This window comes from Carcharodon carcharias, chromosome 12, assembly GCF_017639515.1.
Source record: "Carcharodon carcharias isolate sCarCar2 chromosome 12, sCarCar2.pri, whole genome shotgun sequence".
In the NCBI taxonomy this organism is placed as follows: domain Eukaryota; kingdom Metazoa; phylum Chordata; class Chondrichthyes; order Lamniformes; family Lamnidae; genus Carcharodon; species Carcharodon carcharias.
In genome coordinates this window covers 67,572,792-67,595,172 of record NC_054478.1, presented here as the reverse complement: position 1 = coordinate 67,595,172, position 22,381 = coordinate 67,572,792, and the positions used below count along the sequence as shown (strand labels likewise).

Sequence of the window (22,381 nt, the reverse complement as noted above, 5' to 3'; positions counted from 1 at the left end):
TTCAACAGGTTGAGGAGAAGGTTGGTGTTTGTGGTAAAGTACATTCTTCGAAGTTGTGCCTGACTCCTTATAGCAGTGAGTAGCCACGTGAGACATTGGGGAGTGACACATATTGCCAAGATCAAATCCTTGCATAGCGGCTAGTCTGTGTTCTTGGACAGTCTGCACTACTCTGAGCCTTAAAAGCACGCACACCATCCCCAACCTATCCCTCCCTTTCCTGAATCTTGCCAAAATTTCTACAGGGATATCATAGAATTTTAGGTCTCTGTTAACTTGATGTTTAACTTCTGCTCACTGCTTGTGGCTGCTCTCTTCATTCTCCATTCAAATCTCCTCAAAATGGTATGGGCTTTTAAAGTTGTTATTCCTTCACGCATCCCCAATTCACCCAGAGATAGAAATCTCACCTCTGTTTTGCTAAGAATTCACCAGGGTCAGTGTCAGATCAGGGCAGTGGTCTCATACCTCGGTAGCAATTTTGCCAGAAAGAAAAATCGAGCTATTGGATCAAATGGCATTTTTATATCCTTCAAGATTCCTATGCTCATTTTCATTGAGCCTAAGGCTCAATCAGATTTAGAATTTTTTTGTTGAAGTAGTCTTACACATCCAAAAATAGTGTGAAGCATAGAGTGACCAGGGAACAGAGTGGTTCATAAATTGATTGCTAAAGTTGGGAAACTGGTGCAAGTGGGATCTCTCTAGTAAGTATTTCCCAATTCGCAATTTAGATTAATATTTAAAATCTGACTTAGCTTGCAGTTTCTTTTGCAGTTTTAATGTTAACAAAAAATTTCTTGGCAGTGACAGTTAGCTGTCATTCAACTGAAAGCGTTGCATGATTAAATGTTAATTACTTAGCAGTTGTAACTTGGGTTTGAGTCACACACTCTCTAGATAAATAGACAGTGTTTGCTACTGTGCAGAGTGTGAAGCACAGAGTGATTGGAGAACAGTGCTTCATAAACCAAGTGCTAAAGTTGGGAATTTGGTACAGGTGTGAATTCAGAGTGGGGAGAAGGAAGTACTGTTTTTTTTATTTTTGTTTTATCTGGCTCTTCTTTGTCTCCAAGCTAAGATACTGAAACTTGCTATGATATTAATTTATTAAATTAGTAACTAGTTAACTAATCAAATAAATAAAGTTAAACAGACATGGGCAGGTGGTGTACTATATCTGCAGTAAGTGTCAGCAGCTCGAGCAGCTTTGGTTCAAAGTTTTAAGTTGAAGTACGTTTGATCTGTAGACATGGCAAGACATCGAGAACGGGGCAAGTTACCTGGACACATTGTTCCAGGAGGCAGTCACACCCATTAGATGAGGTAAACTTTAGAATTGCTCAATAATCAGGAACAAGCAGGGTGTGACTGTGAGTCAGGTAGGTATGGAGATCCAATGTCTGGTGATGGAGCAGCCTCTGCCTTTGATTTTGGCTACAGATACCTGATACTACCTGCGTAGATGGGAACAAGGGTGGGTGGTCAAACTGACCAAGCCCTGCATGATGCCATTCAAGTGGAGGGAGTGAAAAGGAATGCCGTAGTGATAAGAGACAGTGTCGTCAGGGAAATTGATACTGGCCTCTACAACCGTGACCGTGAGTTATTAAGGTTGTGTTGCCTGCCCAGTGCTAGAATTAGGGAGCTTTCCTCATACTGGAGATGTTCTTGGAGTGGGAAGGGGGTAAGATTTAGCTGTCATGCTCTATATAGAAACTAACAACATAAGTAGAACTAGGAATGATGTTCTGCTGACTTTGAGGAGTTTGGGTTCAAATTAAAATGCAGAACCTCAAAGGCAATAATCTTTGGAATGTATCCTGAGCCATGCGTCAATTAGTACAGGATCAAGCAGATTAGAGAATTGAACACCTGACTCAGAGTGATGTGGGAAGAAGGGGATTTGATTCACAGGGCAATGGCACGACTACTGGGAAAAGAGGAAACTGTTCAATTGAGATAGGTTTCACTTAAACAGGTTGGTACCAGTGTTCTGGCAAAGTGCACAACCAGGGCTGTGGGTAGGGCTTTAAACTAAAAGTGGGAGGATGGGATCAGGAGAAGGGAGATTTAGAAAACTAAAGAGAAAAGTCAAAGCAATAGGGCAGTGTTGTGTTTTGGTTAAAGGCAAACAGAATTAGAAAACATAGAAGACATAGAAAACAGGAACAGAAGGTGGTCATTCGGCCCTTGGAGTCTGCTGCGCTATTCAGTAGGATAGTGCCTGAACCTCTATCTCAATGCCATACTCCTGCTCTCTCCCCATTCCCCTTGACCCCTGTAGAGTCCAGAAATCTATCTATTTCCTCCTTAAATATACTCAGTGACTTGGACTCCAAAGCCTTCTGTGGTAGAAAATTGCACAGGTTCACCACCCTCTGAGTGAAGAAGTTTCTCCTTATCTTAGTCCTAAATGGCCTACCCCATATCCTGAGACTGTGACCCCTTGTTCTATACCCCCTAGCCAGAGGAAACATCATCCCTGCATCCAGTCTTTCCATCCCAGTCAGAATTTTATATGTTTCAATGAGATCCCTTCTCATTCTTCTGAACTTCAGTGAATGCATGCTGAGTCAGCCCAATCTCTCCTCATACGACAATCCTGCCATCCAAGGAATCAGTCTGGTGAAGCTTTGCTGCACTTCCTCTATGGAAAGTATATCCTTTCTTAGGTAAGGAGACCAAAACTGCACACAATCATCCAGATGTGGTCTCACCAAGTCCCTGTACAGCTGCAGTAAGACATCCTTGCTTCTGTACTCAAGTCTTCTCGCAATGAAAGCCAACATACCATTTGCCTTCTTAACTGCTTGCTGCACCACACACTTGCTTTCAGTGATTGGTGTACAAGGGCACTCATTATCACTATTTAAATAATACTCAGCCGTTCTGCTTTACCTACCGAAGTGGATAACTTCACATTTTACTGCATCTGTATTTGCCCACTCATTCAACCTGTCTAAATCGTCTTGAAGCTTCTTAACACCCTCTTCACCACTCACATTCCCACCAAGTTTCATGTCATCAGCAAACTTGGAAATACTATATTGTGTTTCCCTCATCCAAATCATTGACACATATTGTGAATAGCTGGGGCCCAATCACTGATCTCTGTGGTACTACACTAGTCACCATCTGCCACTCCGAAAAAGACCCATTTATTCCAATCCCATGTGCTTTACACACTCACCTCTTATGTGAGACTTTATCAAAAGCTTTCTGAAAATCCAAGTACACCACATCCACTGGATTTTCCTTATCTATGAAAAGAAGGTGTTACATTCTCCAATCCCACAACGACCACACAAGACTCAGGCTTCCTTTTAACCGGTTTTATTCAAGCATATGCAAGGGAACCGAAATCATTCCTAAGAATGAAGACCCAGCTCCCTGAGTGATTACATTTCACTACTTTTGTACTTTGAGTACATTTGAATACATCCATTTGGTAACTGACACATCAGTTCCATACTATCTCTATCCTATTGAGTACATAAACATGTGATTTTGCTAACCAATTATTCTAAAGGATATATACATAATTATATTATCCAATCAGAGTTAAAACACATACACAAGGACCTTGGTTCTTACAACTCAAGACTGTTTGTGTTTCATCAAAGCCCCCTCTTTGTCCATTGTTCATCTTCCCATATCTAAGCTAAAACCATCTGCTCCTTCCCTATCTGAGAGATGAGTACACTTAATCTAATTTATGTCATACTTTTGCCTGCAGTCTGACTCTCAAGGCTGTGCAATGTTCATCTGGTAATCTTCAACTCTTAATATGTTTAGCAGCCATGTCTGCCTGGAGATTTTAGTGGTTTTTCAGTAAATTCTTACTGTATTCTCTTTTAGCATTTTTAATTTCCCCCTAACATCTATTCTGCTAGTTATGTCCTTAGAAAACTCCAGTAGGTTTGTCAAACATGATTTCCCTTTCATAAATCCATGTTGACTTTGTCTAATCCCCTTGATACTTTCTAAGTGTCCTGTTATCATATCCTTCGTAATAGATTCCAGCTTTTTCCCTACTACTGATGTTAGGCTAGCACATCTGTAATTTGCTGTTTTCTCCCTCCCTCTTTTTTTTAAATAATGGGGTTATATTTGCCACCCTCCAATCTACCAGAACTGGTCCAGAATCTACAGAATTTTCGAAGATGACAATCAACACATCCACTATTACCATGGCCGCCTACTTTAGCACCCTGGGATGTAGATTATCAGGCCCTGGGGATTTATTGGCTTTAATTGACATTAACTTCTCCAGCGCTATTATTTTACAGAAGGAACAGAGCTTAAAGGTAACAGTGCATCCCCAAATCAGGTCCATACATAGAATAGTGGTTAAAAGGGCTGGATTTTACTCTCCCAGCTGGCTGGTTTGAAAGAGAGTGGAGCATGTAAAATGCAGTAAGTAGCCTGCCCGCTGTCCACTCACCTGCCTGCCCACCCCAGACATCCCTGCCTCCCGCAATTTTATTAGTGACGGGTGTGGCTTTGGCCAGCCCACTTGTCAGCTGACACTAGGATTTAACTTGCAGCAGGAGAGGGTCACGCCGAGCAGTTAGTCCGACAGGTTTCCCTGCGCAGGCTGGTGGTGGGTTGGGGGCGAGGTTCCCTCCTTAATGGGCTCTGTGGGTCCATTGCAAAGACCCTCACAAGATATTACACCACCCCCCTCCCCATCCAATGGCTTCTGAAACCCACCCCCCCTTCACTTGCTCCTACCAGCTTGTCACCTGGCAAGACCCCCAAACACTTACAAAGTTCAGTCCAGCACTGAGAGCCTCAAGTCGCAAATGCAGATCAGCAGTGGCCACTGCTCCCAGTGCTGATCATGGCACCTAGTAAAGGGTCATGCACGTTCATGGCTCCCTCTTCCTTTTCAGGTCACTCAATTCACCCTTATCTGAGGAGGAGTGCTGCTGCTCCTTCCCATCCTATTGCAATGGCTCTGCACGTTGCAGGCCAAGTTGTGATCTGCACAACAGACCATGACTATTGTGATACCCTATGTGGTGTGTACTGCGTACTCCTCCAGACGGGTCAAGGCAGTGAAAGTGCATTTTCAGCACACCAAGATTTGCTCATTAATGGCTCTGGTGGAGGCATGAGCTGCATTGTACCACTCCTCTGCTGTGCGTGGGGATACCTCATAAGTGTTGTCAACCAGGTTGGAAGGGGATAGCCCTTGTCACCCAGGATCCTGCTGTCAACCTGGGATGGGACCTCAAAAAAATTAAAATGAAAGGAAAATACTGCAGTTGCTGGAAATCTGAAATAAAAACAGAGTGCGCTTGAAAAACCCAGCCCACCTGGGAGCATTTGTGGAACAAGAAACAGAGTTAACATTTTGGGCCTTAACCTCTGAGCTCCTAAGCATCGGATCTGGGAGTTACTCCAAAGATACGCTGGGGAATCCCTTTGGGAAGTTCCAAGGTAAGGATTTGCACAGCAATTGCCCAGAAATGCGCCCTTCCTCCTGGAACCATCAGAAAATGCGGTTTAAATCGCAAACTTCGAATGGTTCTGACAGGGTTATACCAATAGTTACCCTGAAAAATTAGAAGTATTAAATCCTCTTCTGACTTCTAGGTAACTATTGTAAAGACCCAGACCAATCCCCCCACTGGACTACCCCCGCAGCCCTGACTCTCCCAGGGGACTCCTCCACCCCTGACTAACCAACCCCCACAACAGTATTCCCCACCCGTTGATCTGCCATGGGATTCCCCCCACCCGCACGGGACTGCTCACCCGACAACCTCCATCCCGTGGGCCCAAATCTTACCCCACCCACCCCCAAATTACCTCTTGCTGCCCTTCATGGTCAACCTCCACCACCTTTGATTCACCCTTGCCCCTCCTGACCTTCCGTCTATCCAAACTATGTGTCTCCTGCTCCCCGTCATGTCCTGCAGATCTCCACAAGAACAACCACCACCTCAATCAAAATGGACAAACTCAACTGATGCACAGCAACTTTTAAATAATTATGAAACTGATGCCACAAGTTTCCCCATGCACTGCTGATTTAATCTTGAAGATAAGACTTAGTTTGAAAAAGTTTTAAGATGATGCATATTCATGGATGCAAATATATTGAAAATAGGAAGCTGTCACTGGATGTCATGAGGCCCAACCCACTGCTGCCTTAATCTCTGCATCTCAACCCCCATCGAGAAAACAAGATTTTGGCTCCCACTTAATTTAGTCACTGTGCTCACATGTTTCCCATTCTTACAAGCCCCATTAAATACAGCCCATAGTTACAGGGCGACCAAGGTCAGGAAATAAATATTCCAGAATAGACAACATTTTGAAAAGTCAGGCAGAATGGAAAAGGAGGAGGAGTCCTGATAAATGATGGCATAAGGACAGCAGTGAGAAAGGATCGTGGCTCAGAAGACCGTATGAATAGGAGTAGAAGTAGGTCATTCAGCTTCGCCATTCAATAAGATCATGACTGATGTGTTTGTGTTTTCAATTCCACATTGCATCTACCCCTGATAATCTTTGATTCTCTTGCCTAATAAGAATCTATCTACCTCTGCCTTAAAAAATATTCAATGATCCTGCCACCATCGTCTTCAGAAGCAGAGGGTTCCAAAGTCGCACAACCCTCAAAGAGAAAATTTTTTTCTCATCTCTGTCCTAAAAAGGCAATCCCTTGTTTTAAAACAGTGACCCCTGGTTCTGGACTCACCCAACAGAGGAAACATCCTTCCCACTTTGACCTTGTCAGATAGCCTCGTGAGATAGCCTGCTCATTCCAAGTATCGATCTAGTAAACCTCCTCCAACACATTTACAACCTTCCTTAAATAAGGAGACCAAAACTACACACACTGTTCTAGATGTGGTCTCATCAAAGCCCTGTATAACTAAAGCATTACTTCCTTACTTTTATGTTCAATTCCTCTTATAATAAAGGATAGCATTCCATTAGCCTTCTTAATTTCTCGCTATACTTGCATACTAACTTTTTGTGACTCATGCACTAGAACACCTAGATCCCTCCGCACCTCGGAATTTTGCAGCCATTCTTCATTTAAGTAATACTCTGCTTTTTTTAATTCTTCCAGCCAAAGTGAACAGCATTACATTTTCCTACATTATACTCCATTTGCCAGATTTTTGCCCACTCACTCAACCTATCTAAATCTGTCTGCAACCTCCTTATGTCCTCTTCACAACATATTTTCCTGTCCATTTTGTATCATCTACAAATTTAGCTATCATGCTTTCACTTCCCTCATCTAAGTCATTGATATAAATTGTAAAAAGCTGAGGCCCAGCACAGACCCCTGCGGGACTTCACCCTTTACATCCTGCCAATCAGAAAAAGACCCATTTATGCATACTCAGTTTTCTGCCAGCCAGCCAATCTTCTATCCCATGGTAATATGTTACCATGATCTTTTATTTTCCGCGGTAACCTTTGATGTGGCAACTTATCAAATGCCTTCTAGAAATCCAAGTACTGCATGTCTACAAGCTCCCCTTTAACCACAGCGCATGTTACTCCATCAAAGTATGCCAATAAATTGGTTAAAGATGATTCCTCTTTCACAAAACCATGCTGACGCTTACCAATTACCTTGAGTTTCTCTAAGTGCCCGGCTATAACCTCTTTAATGATCGATTCTAACAATTTCCTCACAACAGACCTCAAGATAACTGGCCTACAGTTTCCTATTTTCTCCCGCCCTCCCTCTTTGAATAGAGGGGTTATATTTGCTACTTTCCAATCTGATGGAACCTTTCCAGAATCTAGTGAGTTTTGGAAAATTAACACCAACGCATCTACCTCAATAGCCAACTCCTTTAAGACCCTAGGATGAAGTCCATCAGGACCTGGAGACTTGTCAGCCTGCAGTTCCATCAGTTTGCTCAGTAATACTTCCCTAGTAATTGTAATTTCACCAAGTTCTTCTCTCCCTTCCACCTCCTGATTACAGCTATTACTGGAACGTTTTTTGTATTCTCTGTAGTGAAGAGAAAAGCAAAATATTTGTTTACTTCAACCAGTGTGGTGCTAGATATGTAGGTCGAATGTCTCAAAGACTGGCGGATTGTTTCAAACAGCATGTCCCAGCTGCTGTTCGCAATGGGCAAGGTACGGACCGTACCCAATCAGCCTGTGCTTGCAAAACTCAAAACACAGTCTCCAACATTAGATGTGATTCTGCAATTGGACATTTGCTAAATAATCCTCAATGTGCTGACAACCGGTTAAGATTGTCAGTGAGGCTCGCAGTGTGATGCATTTGCGTGTAGTGGAAGCTAAATATATTAATACACAGGGCCCTGTTCTATGCAGACAGAAAGAACATGTACACACATTGCACCTGCTTCAGCTAAACAAAATAAGTGACAGCCATTCGCTGACTCATTCCTAAAGGCAGTGCCTTGACCAATCAGGTCAAGCTGCCTGGTCTAAATTTCAAGCAATGCTTGGCAGTTAATTGTCAGTCACCATAACTGGTGCATTCTCCATGGCAATGCCTCTACCAATCAAAGTCTACTTGGCAATCAATTAGCACTCTCTTCACATACAGTATAAATTGTTGTTTTCCCTTTATATTGGTACTCTTGCGAAATGTCCTGATATGTCCAAGACAAAAAGCTTCGACATGTCTTTTTTTCAGCAAAGACAGACTTTTTGTTTCTCGGAATCAAGGCATATGGGGAGCGGGCAGGCAAGTGAAGCTGAAGCAGAAGGTCAGTAATGATTGTATTGAGTGACATAGCATGCTCAAGGAGCTGTATAGTCTACCTCTGCTGCTATTTCTTATGTTCTTAAATATTTTCTTCATGTTTATGAAACAGGTTTGGATGTGTGGAGGAGAAATTGAGATTATCCCATGTTCAAGAGTGGGCCATATTTTCCGTGATGGCAATCCATACACTTTTCCAAAGAACAGAATTAAGACAGTGGAACGGAATCTGGCCCGTGTGGCAGAAGTTTGGCTGGATGAATATGTTGATGTTTTCTATGGTCGTGGTTACCACCACCTTCTTAACACAAATGACATTGAATTTAACATCGGAGACTTAAGAAAGCAGAAGGAACTCCGGAAGAAGCTCCAGTGTAAGAGCTTTAAGTGGTATTTAGAAAATGTCTACCCTGATATACAGACATCTTTAGTGAAATCTGATGGCTTGGTAAGTTCTTATGGAGAAGCATTGTTTTTAAGCAAAATTTAGGAAGAGCAACCTGGGAATTTAATGGTGGCTTTCACTTGAATTTTAAAAAGTAATCTTAGAAAATGTGCAAGTAATGGTTAGGATCTGGAATGCACTACCTGAGCGTGAGGTGGTGGCAGATTTAACCATGGCTTTCAAAAGTTTTGGACAATTGTCTTTTTTTTCCTTGATTCTTTCATGGGATGTGGGCGTCGCTGGCAAGGCCAGCTTTTGTTGCTCATCCTTAATTGCCCTTGAATTGAGTGCCTTGCTCAGCCATTGCAGAGGGCAGCTAAGAGTCAACCACATTGCTATGGGTCTGGAATCACATAAAGATGGCAAATTTCCTTCCCTAAAGGACATTAATGAACCAGATGGGTTTTTAACAACAAATGGATGATAGTTTCATGTCACTATTATTGAGACTAGCTTTATGTTCCAGATTTATTAATTAAACTTAAATTCCACCAGCTGCTGTGATGGCATATGAACCCATGTTCCCAGGGCATTAGCCTGGGTCTCTGGATTAATAGTCCAGTGACATTACCATGTATTTTCCTGAAGAGAAAACATTTTCAGGGCTATGGGAAAAAGGCAGAGGAGTGGGACTAGGTGAATTGCACTTGCAGAGAGCCAGCATGATGGGCTACATTTGTGATTCTATGGTTGCCATAGAAAGTACATTAATTGACATACACAGAGAACAATTATCTATTGCCTTCTAATGCCACAAGCAAACGCCATATCAAATAGTCATGGAAAATTGCCATAGAAAATAGTTTCAGAGGTGTTTAGTTATGGCATCTTCATTTACTATGAAGCGTGTTAAAATTTACTGCATTTTTGAAGTACATCTGTTTGCCACATTAAAAATTTCTGCTCAGGAATTTTTGTTTTATTCATTCAAGGGACATGGGCATCATTAGCTAGGCCAGCATTTATTGCCCATGCCTAATTACCCTTGTTCAGAGGGTAGTTAAGAGTTAACCACATTGCTGTGCGTATGCAGTCACATGTAGGCTAGACCAAGTATAGACAGCGGATTTCCTTCCCTAAAGGGCATTAGTGGAGCAGATGGGTTTTTACAACAATCGGCAATGGTTTCATGGTCATCATCAAGCTTATAATTCCAGATTTTTATTGAATTCAAATTTCACTATCTGCCAAGGTGTAATTTTAACCTGGGCCCCCAGAGCATTACCCTGGTCTCTAGAATACTAGACAGTGACTATGCCACTGCCTCCCCTCTGTCATTTTTAATCTTGTTATTGTCAATCCTTATTCTCTGTTGTATGTTTCAACCATTTGAAATTTTACCTGTGTAAAAATATAACTATATGATGTTAGTATAAAAAGATATTAACCTATTTGTTAATAACTGGCTACTATTTAACAAAAGGATTTACATCATTTTCATGCTACTATCACACTTTCAGCTATTCTTTCAGGAAAAAAAAGACTTTGGGCGTATGGGGAAACTACTGGCACCTGGATTACATTAGTGAGATTAACTGTGTGAAAATGCCTTAAGCTTTCACCTACTGGCAATATAACAGGTTACCACTGTAGTCTTAGGTTGACAATTTCAGTATCGCTCTCAGTGCAGTTAATATAGATATTGATTGTTTAAGATTTTACCCATAGGTTAACAGTGCTTTACAATATGCAACCTTTTCTGCATTAAATTAATGATTGTTATCAATTTCTAGCTTTTTAATGTAGGAACAAGAAAATGTCTTACGGTTGAAAATGGCACATTTTCATTTGACGCTTGTGATATTAACCAAAAGGTGAGACAATAACTGTGTTATCCTGGGGCCAATTTTGGTCTCTCTATCACTTTGGTTTTTAGCAAAAACAAAATTTCATTGGAAAATTTATTGCCATATTCCTGCCATTTTTGTGCCTGCTCCCTTTTTGGTCCAGACCATTGAAATAAACCACCAAGGCTTCCAGAAACTGACAAAAGCCTCATTAGTTTATGCAGTTAAGGGTCCTGTGATGCACATAGAATCCAGTACAATTTTATGGGTAAGCCTATGGTGCCCGCACTTTGCAAGCTCCATGCAAAATAACAAAATAGAGCAGTCAACCCAGCATCTCAAAGAGATCACTAGAAGCTGGTGGCATTGTAAATAATAGATATTTTGAGGTTAGGTGAGCATAATAGCGCCACATATTCCACTGTCCCCACCCCAAATCAGCCTAGCTCTTCAATGGTCTGGCTCCCTAAATGGGCCAATTGTCCTATCCTTCCTACTGGCAAGTTGATCAACACTGGAAAAGCACAAGCAGCTCGTGCTATTAAATTTAAATGATACCCAACCAGCAAAATTATTTTCATTCTCACTGATTCTGCACGTTGCCTGTCTGATCTGTCCTGTATCTCAAAATAATTCCCATTGTCGTTTATTGTATTATCCCTGATCTGATTACTAAAAGCCGCAACCTTTCACGAGTGATTTTCTATAAATTTTTAGTAGAATTGGAAAAATATTAGTGTCCATAAGGATCTTTATTTTATCAAGACTCCCTACAGTTTAAATGACAATGTTTAAAAAAAACAATGTTGCTTTTATTAAAATTTTAACTATTATTTGATATAGAACCAGATACCATATTAATATTTTAGATTCCTGTTTTAGACTTTGTTCTGAACCCTTTAAATTTTAATCAAAATACCTAGTTTATATTTTGATCAAGCAGATTGAAGCTGAAGTTCTGATCTAAGGATTTTATATCAAAATCCAAAGAAAGGAAAAGAATCATGTGGCAAATAAAATGTTTCTTTGACACTCCATTATGTCATCTTAGCATCATCTGCTATATCCTACTTCATTATTTTCCATGTTGGACACAACTGTAAAAATAACTTTTTACCTCTTGACAGAAAGCAATTATATAGTTCATTTATCACAGTCAAGGCATACATTTTCTTGTTATTGGCCAACATAGCTTATCATGTAACTAACTCCAGAAATAGTGTTTTCTTTTAATTTGCTCTGTGTTAGACCATTGGAGAAATCAGTCTTTGCTCCTTTACTTTCATCCAAAAGCAAAATACTGTACATGCTGAATATCTGAAATAAAAACTGACAATGCTGAAAATACTCAGGCCTGACAGTATCTGTGGAGAGAGAAACAGTTAACTTTTCAGGTTGTGAACTTTCATCAGAACAGTTCTGAACCTGAAACATTAACTCTGTTTCTCTCTTAACAGATGCTACCAGATTTGCTGAGTATTTCCAGCATTTTCTGCTTTTATTTTTTACTTTCATGTTTTGAATTAGGCCAGGTTTGCAGTAATGTTTAACAAATGAATATTTTCTTAAGTTTCACCAACAATATATGTTTTGTGCAAAGTTTGTGATTGGTGAATTGGTTAGCTAATGCTCCACTAAACTACCAGAAAAGTTTCATATTGGCCTTTTATGTTGCATTCTGGCCCAGGAGAACAAAAAGCTGTTTGCTTTAATTGTGTCCTTTCCTGCTGCATATACAGATTCTGTACTTGCACATTGGTGGCAAGAAACAAGAAGTAAGTGATACTGCCTACCATGAAACCCTGAGTTTATTAATGTTGAACTAATTCATGATTTAGTTTGTTTAAAAATAAGGAGTCACCCATGTAAGACAGATGAGGAGAATTTTCTTCTCTCAGAGGGTCATGAGTCTTTGGAACTCTCTTCCTCAAAAGGTGGTGGAAGTAGAGTCTTTGAACATTTTTAAGGCAGAGGTAGATAGATTCTTGATAAACAAGGGGGTGAAAGGCTATTGGGGGTAGGCAGGAATGTGGAGTTGAGGTTGCAATTAGATCAGCCATGATAGTATTGAATGGTGGAGCAGGCTTGAGGGGCCAAATGGCCTACTCCTGCTCCTAATTCATATGACACTGCCACTAGTTAAAGTAATTTCAATTAGACAACAAACAATTTTGGCCTCTTTAGTTTGAATTGAGTAACTGAACTAGTTGAAGACAATTAAACACAGCAAAACATAGCACTTGGAATCAGATCAATCATTTGAAACATTTCAAAATGGATTTTGCAATAGGTAATACTATCAATGTTTATCAAATTCCAAACTTCAGAAACAAGAAAGAACAAATACTTTTCTCAACCAGAAAAGGCAGGTTTTTTGGAGATTCTGCTGTATGTGGATGTGGAGGAGGAGATACAGGAGGGAAATCTCATCACATTTTTACCTTCCACAGGTGTTCTGCAGTGATACAAACAAATATTATATTATTGCCACTCTTCATTCATATTTCTCAAAGTAACAATGGACTAATCAAACACTAGGACATGGTTGTAAAATGCTGCTGAGTAAGTGTGATGCAGATATAAACATTCTATTTTACTTAGACTAAGTGAAAATTCAGACACGACACATGTTCAAAATGAACAGTCTAGTTCAGTGATGGTCTCCACAGGTAATAATTAGAGCAATGTTTCTCAAACCTTTTGGTTGAAGGACTACTTTTCAAGTGAATTAGCAATCACAGATCCCAATCTAAATTATAGTACTATATAATAATATGAAAGTGCTATATATAAAGAGTGTTTTAATAACCCTATTAAGGGAACAGATATTTACTGGCAGATATCAATGATATGGTGTGCCTACTTCTCACTACAGTATCTGTCTATCCTTGGCAGTAGTATGGAGAATTCAGAACCCCAGAAAAACGGACAGAGAAAGCATTAGGGGAGCAGGAGGAAAGCAAGAGCAATGGGAAAGTATACCACAGAGAGAGCAGTAACATGAGAGCAGAGCACTAAATAAGGAGTCCAAGGAGAAAGTAGGAACCAAGGGAGATTAGAACATGGAGAAAGCAGAAATCTGGAAAGTGCACTGGAGTAATAGGGGATGAGCATGAGCACAGGGGGAGTAAAGCATGGATCCTATTGCCACTCACTGGCTTATTCTTGCTCACGGCACCCTGCACAGTTACCCACCCCAGCCACCTGTAGGTTGATCCTTCATCATGGATGCCTTAGAAGGTCTTTGCAGGACACCAGTTTGATAACCATTGATTAGAGGAAAGAGGGAACATTCAGCCTGAGGGCAGGTTCCAGTTTATTGAAAGCACCACTTTTTTCAGTGATGCTTCTTGTTTCGTATTGCAATAGGATAGTAAGGGCTTTTGGTAATGACAAAAAAATGGAAGGTCGCAGATCAGCACCATGTCCAGCTTTCCTTTCTATTGACTACAACCTTTGGCAAAAGCTAAGACCAGCCTTGAGAAAACAACGTTTGGAATGGGAAATAGCCATTTGGCTGCTTATGTCCAATCTGCCCCATATTGGCTTCTGCAATACTTTTTAGCTTTCTGGGGGAATGATTTGCATGACTATTCCCCAATCTCAAAAGGTACTTAAGTAAAACTCCATAATATCCATCCATCTTGAAAGATACACTATTTACACCTGCCCAGCTGCCTTCCACAAACCTGTTGGCCCCGCTTCAAGTCAAAGCAGCATAGGTACCGTTCTGAGTTTTCAGTGCAGAGGTATTCCTTGTCCGCTCTGCTACATTTATGTTAGTGAAATAAATGATAACTGAGCCCTTATATCAATGCTTATCAGCATTCTGAAGCCGTATTCTTAAATTTGTTACCAGTAGCTTTACATTGACTGTGTACTTTCCTTGAACTATTTATTAATTCCCCACAATTCTTTTTTTTTTTCCTAGCTCTCCTATTAGTCACCGTGTCAATGTATCCTGTTCAGTAGGATTTACTTTACTTTGATCTACATTAAAACTCATCTGCCATTTTTTACATCATATTTGGAGCTGGAATGGAATGAAATTTTTCTATCTTTTGGGAAAAGAAAGATTAGGCTTTTTTTGTGGTTAATGTGTGTTGACCTCATTGCTATTTTATTGGTAGTGCTACATCACTGCATCCAGCTTAACTCATGCAGCCACAAAGTAGGACCATTGAATGAATGGTTTTCAATGAGGAAGTATGAGAAATAATTCAGAGCTGAACCAATTTTTTCCTTTATTAAAATACGTCTGTTTACAATGTCTTGTAGCCTCCGGGATGAATCATTCTTCAGGTTATTCCGGAAGGGTGGCCGTAGTACCTCTTGCCAGAAAAGTTTTAAATACTTATTTTCTTCGCAGAACCAACATTTTAGCCATTCGTGGTTAAGGCTAATTAAACAGATGGACATGTGCATAGCTTTATTGGATGTGAAGCAGGGGTTGGGGATGAAACCCTGTGATAAAAGAAACAATAATCTAAGATGGCACCATCAATCCTTTACAGCTGAATCAACATTGGTAAGTACAGACTTAACTTTGAAGGTGGATTTTTCAACGGCTTCCATGTAAAATCTGACTGTCTTCCCCCCTCATCCCTGACAGAAGTGAAATATTATATTGATGCTTATTTGTGAACTCTCCATACTAGAACAAGGGTTATTTCTGGTCACAACAAAAAGAAATTTAGGAATATGAAAATTATCATTAATTTACCAGCTTCCCCCTTCAACTGTAAACATTCCTAGTGCTTTTTGTTTGGATTATTTTCAAAATCTTTTTAAGTTAAATGGACACATTCTCCCCATCCTACTTGATCAAAGCAGTCAAAATGACGCCTGTACATGTAACGTTCTTCAAATAATGGCAACCCATGTATTTTGGCCTGGCCCAACTAGTTTAATCTTCATTTTAAAATATCTGCAGCCCTACCAGAAGAATTGTTTTTGGCCAGAGTATGCATTATGGGGTGCAGGGGTGGGAGACAGCAGTGATGTCGTGGAGAGGCAGGGGGAAACATGTTTCCAGATCCCCTAACATTAATTTTGACCCTTTAGAATGTGTGTCCTTCAGTAATTTCTAAATTCATCACAGTTACAAAGTGCTTTTATGCACTTTTGGATTTTGTCCCTACAATAAAAAATGATCAAATGTGGGCTATGGCTATAGGTTAAGTTGTTATCTGCTGGCTTTCAGTGAAATCTCTCACCATTGCATGATGATATGAAATATCTGTGTTTCCAGAGCTGCATCAGCTTCTGCTAGTTTTCTAGCTGAGCATATATAGATTGGCTATTTTCTATTTGATAAGTTACCTCCATTTTCATGGATTCTAAAAGATTCTTTTCAGAAGTGCAAAACATATAGTATGATCCTCCGATTCCTTTAGTTGTCCTACATCGTAGTTTTCAGAGGTTTAAAGGTTACATAGAAAATAGGAGTAGGAGTAGGTCATTCAGTCCTTCAAGCCTACTCCGCCATTCACTATGATCATGGGTGATCCTTTATCTCAACACCGTATTCCTGCATTCTCCCCATACCCCTTAACGCCTTTAGAGTCCAGATATCTATTTCCTTAAATATATTCAGTGACCTGGCCTCCACAGCCTTCTCTGGTAGAGAATTCCATAGGTTCACCACCCTCTGAGTGAAGAAGTTTCACCTCATCTCAGTCCTAAATGGTCTACTCCGTATCCTGAGACTGTGACCCCTTGTTCTAGACACCCCCCAACCCCCCAGCCAAAGGGAGTATCATCCCTGCTTAGTATCAATACAAAACAATGTTTATTCCTTTGCTTCTTGGCTTTCTTCCTTTTTTCCTCTACTCGAAGAAGTAAAAACTTAAAGAAAGAGCAGGAAGGGGTTATGATTTTTAAAGGTGCAAAAATTATTTGGTTATAATATGGTATAGGATGTCCCTTTAATTTGTTAAAGGCATGCTTAATATTACATATTTTCATTTTGTAGAGAGATCATATTGTTTGGGAGATTTCTCAGTTTCCTTGGTGTTTAGAAGGCAGTCCATTTGGAAAAATCTTGATGATAAACACCTGCGATCCAGTCAACACTCACCAAAAATGGAAATTTACCAACTATTATGAGGATTGATGGAGATAACAATGGTGATGCTAGCTTCTAGTGTCACAAGCATTTTTAAAGAGTTGTGACTGTTTGAAACAATATTTGGTTGGATGGACACCAAGATCAATGAACACCAAACAAAGAACATTGAACCATCCTAAATAATGTGCAAATAAGTTTTAAAAACAAATGTTTCCAGGTGGGAACCTGAAAGAACTGGAACACAAAGGGAGTTAAGCAATACTTGGCTTCAGGCATGAACAAATATTTTTCTAATCTTACAGAAAATTCAAACCTTATTTTGTTTCATCTGCTAATGTGGTGTATTTTTCTATCCTTTTTAGAAAACTGTGGAGAATAATTTATTGTAACACCGTCAAATGTAAATCTATGAATTAATGTAATTTGGACATTTTCCCATTTGCTGAGTGTTTTTAAAACTATTCTTTCATATCTGTAAAAAGAAAGGAAGCTTTAACTGTTCAAATCCAAATGACAAGAATGGGTGATAAGAAATTTTTTTAAAATAATTTTACTTTTAAGCTTTCAAGTTTTTTTATATTTCCTCATTATAACACTCATTAGAAACTTAAAAAATGATATTTTGTATGCAATTTTCTGTTTCAAATTTGTTTCTTTAACTTATAAAAGCTTTAATTTCAAATGCTTTAGACAATATGTTTTACAGTAGGTTTTCGCCAGAAAGTTTTGCTAATCAACTGCAATTCTGTAGGCCTTGTAAAACTTGTAATTCAAATTTGTAAATCAGTTAATCACAACCAGGAACAATTTGCACCTAGCTGAAAGGCAACTGACTGATGGAAAGTGAAGTACAAATAGTATAAGTTGCACAGCACATTTGTTGTGCAAGAACAAGCCTACATAAAGTACCGAAGAAGAGTCATACGGACTCGAAACGTTAACTCTGTCCTTCTCTCCACAGATGCTGCCAGACCTGCTGTTTTTACAGCAATTTTTGTTTTTGTTTCAGATTTTCAGCATCCGCAGTGTTTTGCTTTTATCTTTCATAAAGATCAGCAGAGCAATTGATGAAAGAGTGGGTTGGATTCCCTTAGGCTGCAGGATGTCAGTAACCGAGTACAGAAATTAAAAGTGAGTTTCTAGTACACCATTGGGAGGTCTTGTGTTGCAGTGGGTAGCATCCCTGCCTCTGAGCAAAAAGTTCTGGGTTCATGCCCCACTCTAGGACTTGATGGCCAAGGAAGGTGTGTATGATGTGGCCAATAATTTGAGTATCCACTTGTAAGTCCTTCCAACATGCATCAATGGCAATTGATAAGAGTGGGAGAGTTGCCTGGTCAGCCATGTGATGGAATGAAAATTGGAGCCACTACCATCACTATTGCATGCATATTGTAGTCCAGAGCTATGAAAAGAGCATGTTGCCACTGCAGCTCTGACTCCTTGGGGGACCAGTTGGCTAGACGGCCTGTGTGAATTAGATTGGTGCCAGAAGCAGGAGTTTGAGCCCCATTCCGGCTGAAGTGTGTTCAGGACCTGCCTCTTTGCCCTACCAGTGATGGAAGTCATGGCGCTGTGGGTAAGTCCTGTAAGTGCTAAAGAAATTCCAGAAATGTTTCCTCTTAACCTATTGTAGATAGCTTTAACAAACATTTTCAATTGATATTCACAACTGATAGCTCAGAATATTCACAATCGATAGTCCAGATATAGAGATTTTTTAAAATTAGCTTAAAGGAGTTTTGCTGCTTTGAAATTGCAACAATTTATGGTTATGTGTCTATTGTGCCAGAGGGGGTCACCATTTCACTTGCAGCAGTGTGGTTACACAAGGTCTACTGCAAACCATGCAAATTTCAGCAGTAAGAAATACTTGAAACACAATGAAATAAAAGACTTTTGTATAAATTTGTTTCTTTAAATTGTAAACAACTCTCAGACTAGTATAATGATTCATGTGTTTATTCTGCTTGAGAATTGTTTCTCTCATTCTGTTAATGGAAGAAGGCCAAAATAGTTGCAGACATGGGAATGTGGTCCTTTAGTCCTAAGCAGTTTTTTCATGATGTCAACATTGTATTGGACATAAAATGATTCAGGCAATAAAAAAAAGCAGTATATTACTTTCTGTATCGAGAAAATAGGTAAAAATGTTGTTTGATGCTGTTTAATTAATTAATTAAGTTTTTGTTTACTGGTAAGTTAGCAGATGGCTGTGTTGTGTTTCTTGTTTTTAGTCATTTGATTTGAAAAGCTAATGCAAATTAACAAGGACTGTTTATTCACCATTTACTAAACCACTAATGATTTTGCGAAGTCATTCATTTTAGCCTGTTTTTTTTAACTCCCTTAATTTTAAATATATTTTTAATTTGCCATGTTTCCCCAGTCAAAGGTGACCAAGGCTGGGAACTGAATATCCAAGGGTATTCAATATTTAGGAAGAACAGGCAAAAAGGAAAAGGAGGGGGCATGGCATTGTTAATTAAGGATGAAATCAGTGCAGTAGTGAGGGAGGGTATTGGCCCAGAAAACCTAGATGTAGTATCAGCCTGGGTAGTGCTAAGAAGCAACAAGGGCTGGAAAGCAAGAGTGGGAGTTGTTTATAGGGCTCCAAACAGTAGTGGTAAGGTAGGGGATAGTATTAAACAGGAAATTAGAGATGCATATAACAAGGATGCTATATAATCATGGGTGACTTTAATTTACATATGGACCTGGGCAAACCAAATTAGCAATAATACTGTGGAATGTGTACAAGATGCTTTTTTAGACCAGTATGTCAAGGAACCAACTAGGGAACAGGCTACCCTAGATTTGGTTTTGTGCAATGAGAAAGAGTTCATTAATAATCTTGTTGTGCAGGGCCCTTTAGGGAACAGTGACCATAACATGATAGAACTCTTCCTTAGATTGGAAAGTGAAGTAGTTCAATCCAAAATTAGGGCCCTAAATCTAAATAAAGGAAACTACGAGGGTATGAGGCATGACTTGGTTAAGGTAGATTGGGGAACTTCATTAAAAGGCATGACGGAGGATAGGCAATGGCTAATATTTGAGCAACGAATTCATGCATTGCAACAGGTATCTATTCCTTTCTGACGCAAAAACACAACAGAAAAAGTGGTCCAACCATGGATACTAAAAGAAATTAAGGATAACATCAGATCCAAAGAGGAGTCATATAAAGCTGCTAGATAAAGTAGCAAGCCGGAGGAGTGGGAGCAGTTTAGAATTCAGCAACGGGAGACCAAGAGATTGATTAAGAGGGGAAATATAGAGTATGAGAGGAAACTTGCAAGCAACATAAAAGAGGACTGTAAAAGGCTTTATAAGTATTTAAGAAGAAAAAGATAGATGAAGACAAATGTAGGTCCCTTACAGTCCGAAATGCGAGAATTTATAATAGAGAACAAGGAAATGGCAGAGCAATTAAACAACTACTTTAGTTCTGTCTTCATGGAGGAAAACACAAATAACTTCGCAGAAATTCTAGGGTATTGAGGGGTTAGTGAGAAGGAGAAATTGAAGAAAATTAGTTTTACTAAAAAAACAGTGCTGGAGAAATTAATGGGACTGAAAGCCGATAAATTTCCAGGGCCTGATAATCTACATCCCATTGTACTAAAGGAGATGGCTATGGAAATAGTGGAAGCGTTGGTTGTCATCTTCCAAAATTCTGCAGATTCTGGAACAGTCCCAGCAGATTGGAGGGCGGCAAATGTAACCCCACTATTTAAAAAAGGAGGGAGAAAATAAAGAGGGAATTACAGACTGGTTAGCCTAACATCAGCAGTGGGGAAAATGCTGGAGTCTATTATAAAGGATGTGATAACATGACACTTAGAAAATATCAACAGAATTAGACAAAATCAACATGGATTAATGAAAGGGAAATCATATTTGACAAACCTACTGGAGTTTTGGGGGGAAACCAGTGGATGTGGTGTATTTGGATTTTCAGAAAGCTTTTGATAAAGTCCCACTTTAGAGGTTAGTGTGCAAAATTAAAGCACATGGGATTGGGGTAATATATTGGCATGGATTGAGAATTAGTTAGCAGACAGGCAACAGAGAGTAGGAACAAATGGGTCTTTCTTGGAATGGCAGGTAGTGACTAGTAGGGTACCACAGGGATCAGTGCTTGTGTCCCAGCTATTCACAATATACATCAATGATTTGGATGAGGGAACCAAATGTATTATTTCCAAGTTTGCTGCAACAGAAAACGAGGTGGGAATGAGTGGTGAGGAGGATGTTTAGAGGCTTCAAGGCGATTTAGACAAGTTGAGTCAGTGGGCAAATACATGGCAGGTGCAGTATAATGTAGATAAGTGCAAAGTTATCCATTTTGGTAGGAAAGACAGAATAGCAGAGTATTATTTAAATGGTGATAGATTGGGAAATGGACCTGGGTGTCCTTGTACACCAATCACTGAAAGCAAGCATGCGGGTGCAGCAAGCAGTTAAGAAGGCAAATGGTATGTTGGCCTTCATTGCAAAAGGACATGAGTACAGGAGCAAGGATGTCTTACTGCAGCTGTACAGGGCCATGGTCAGATCACACCTGGAGTATTGTGTGCAGTTTTGGTCTCCTTACCTAAGAAAGAATATATTTGCTATAGAGGAAGTGCAGCAAAGGTTCACCAGACTGATTATTGGGATGGCACAATTGTCATATGAGGAGTGATTGGGCCTGCTAGGCCTGTATCCACTGGAGTTTAGAAGAATGAGAGGGGATCTCATTAAAATGCATAAAACACAGGCCTGGACAGACTCAATGCAGTAATGATGTTTCCTCTGGCTGGGGGCAGGGTGTCTAAAACAAGGGGTCACAAACTCAGGATACGGTGTAGGCCATTTAGAACTGAGATGAGGAGAAACTTCTTCACTCAGAAGGTGGTGAACTTGTGGAATTCTGTACCACAGAGGGCTGTGGAGGCCAGGTCATTGAATGTATTTAAGAAGGAAATAGATAGATTTCTAGACTCTAAAGGCGTCAAGGGGAATGGGGAGAGAGCAGGAGTATGACATTGAGATAGAGGATCAGCCATGATTATATTGAATGGCAGAGCAGATTCAAAGGGCCGAATTACCTACTCCTGCTTCTATTTTCTATGTTTCTATGTAAGAGATGTACAGGTAACCTGCTTCCAGGCTCCTGTCGCTACTATTGAGTTAGCTGCTGGAGATGTGTCTGCAAAGGATGGTCATTGTTCCAAATCTCAGACATGCTACTGAAGGAGGTATTGAACAATCTAGAATTCTCCCTCACTGACATGAGCAAAATTGGGAAATGCCAATATGCGATTTGTGAGCACCCAACATATGTTCCAGCATTCCATGACACT

At 39.9% G+C, this 22,381-nt stretch overlaps 1 protein-coding gene across 1 annotated transcript in view; it reads left to right on the top strand.

The window, feature by feature from the left end:
• The window catches only part of LOC121285234 (polypeptide N-acetylgalactosaminyltransferase 5), an 87,431-nt gene extending 69,719 nt beyond the window's left edge, over positions 1-17,712 (top strand). Inside the window, exons 7-10 of the mRNA XM_041201579.1 lie at positions 8,841-9,176; positions 10,907-10,987; positions 15,330-15,488; positions 16,935-17,712. Coding sequence (XP_041057513.1) covers positions 8,841-9,176; positions 10,907-10,987; positions 15,330-15,488; positions 16,935-17,075 — 717 coding nt within the window. The 3' untranslated portion in view covers positions 17,076-17,712. The remainder of the gene's footprint in view (positions 1-8,840; positions 9,177-10,906; positions 10,988-15,329; positions 15,489-16,934) is intronic.
• The last annotated feature ends 4,669 nt before the right edge of the window (positions 17,713-22,381 follow it).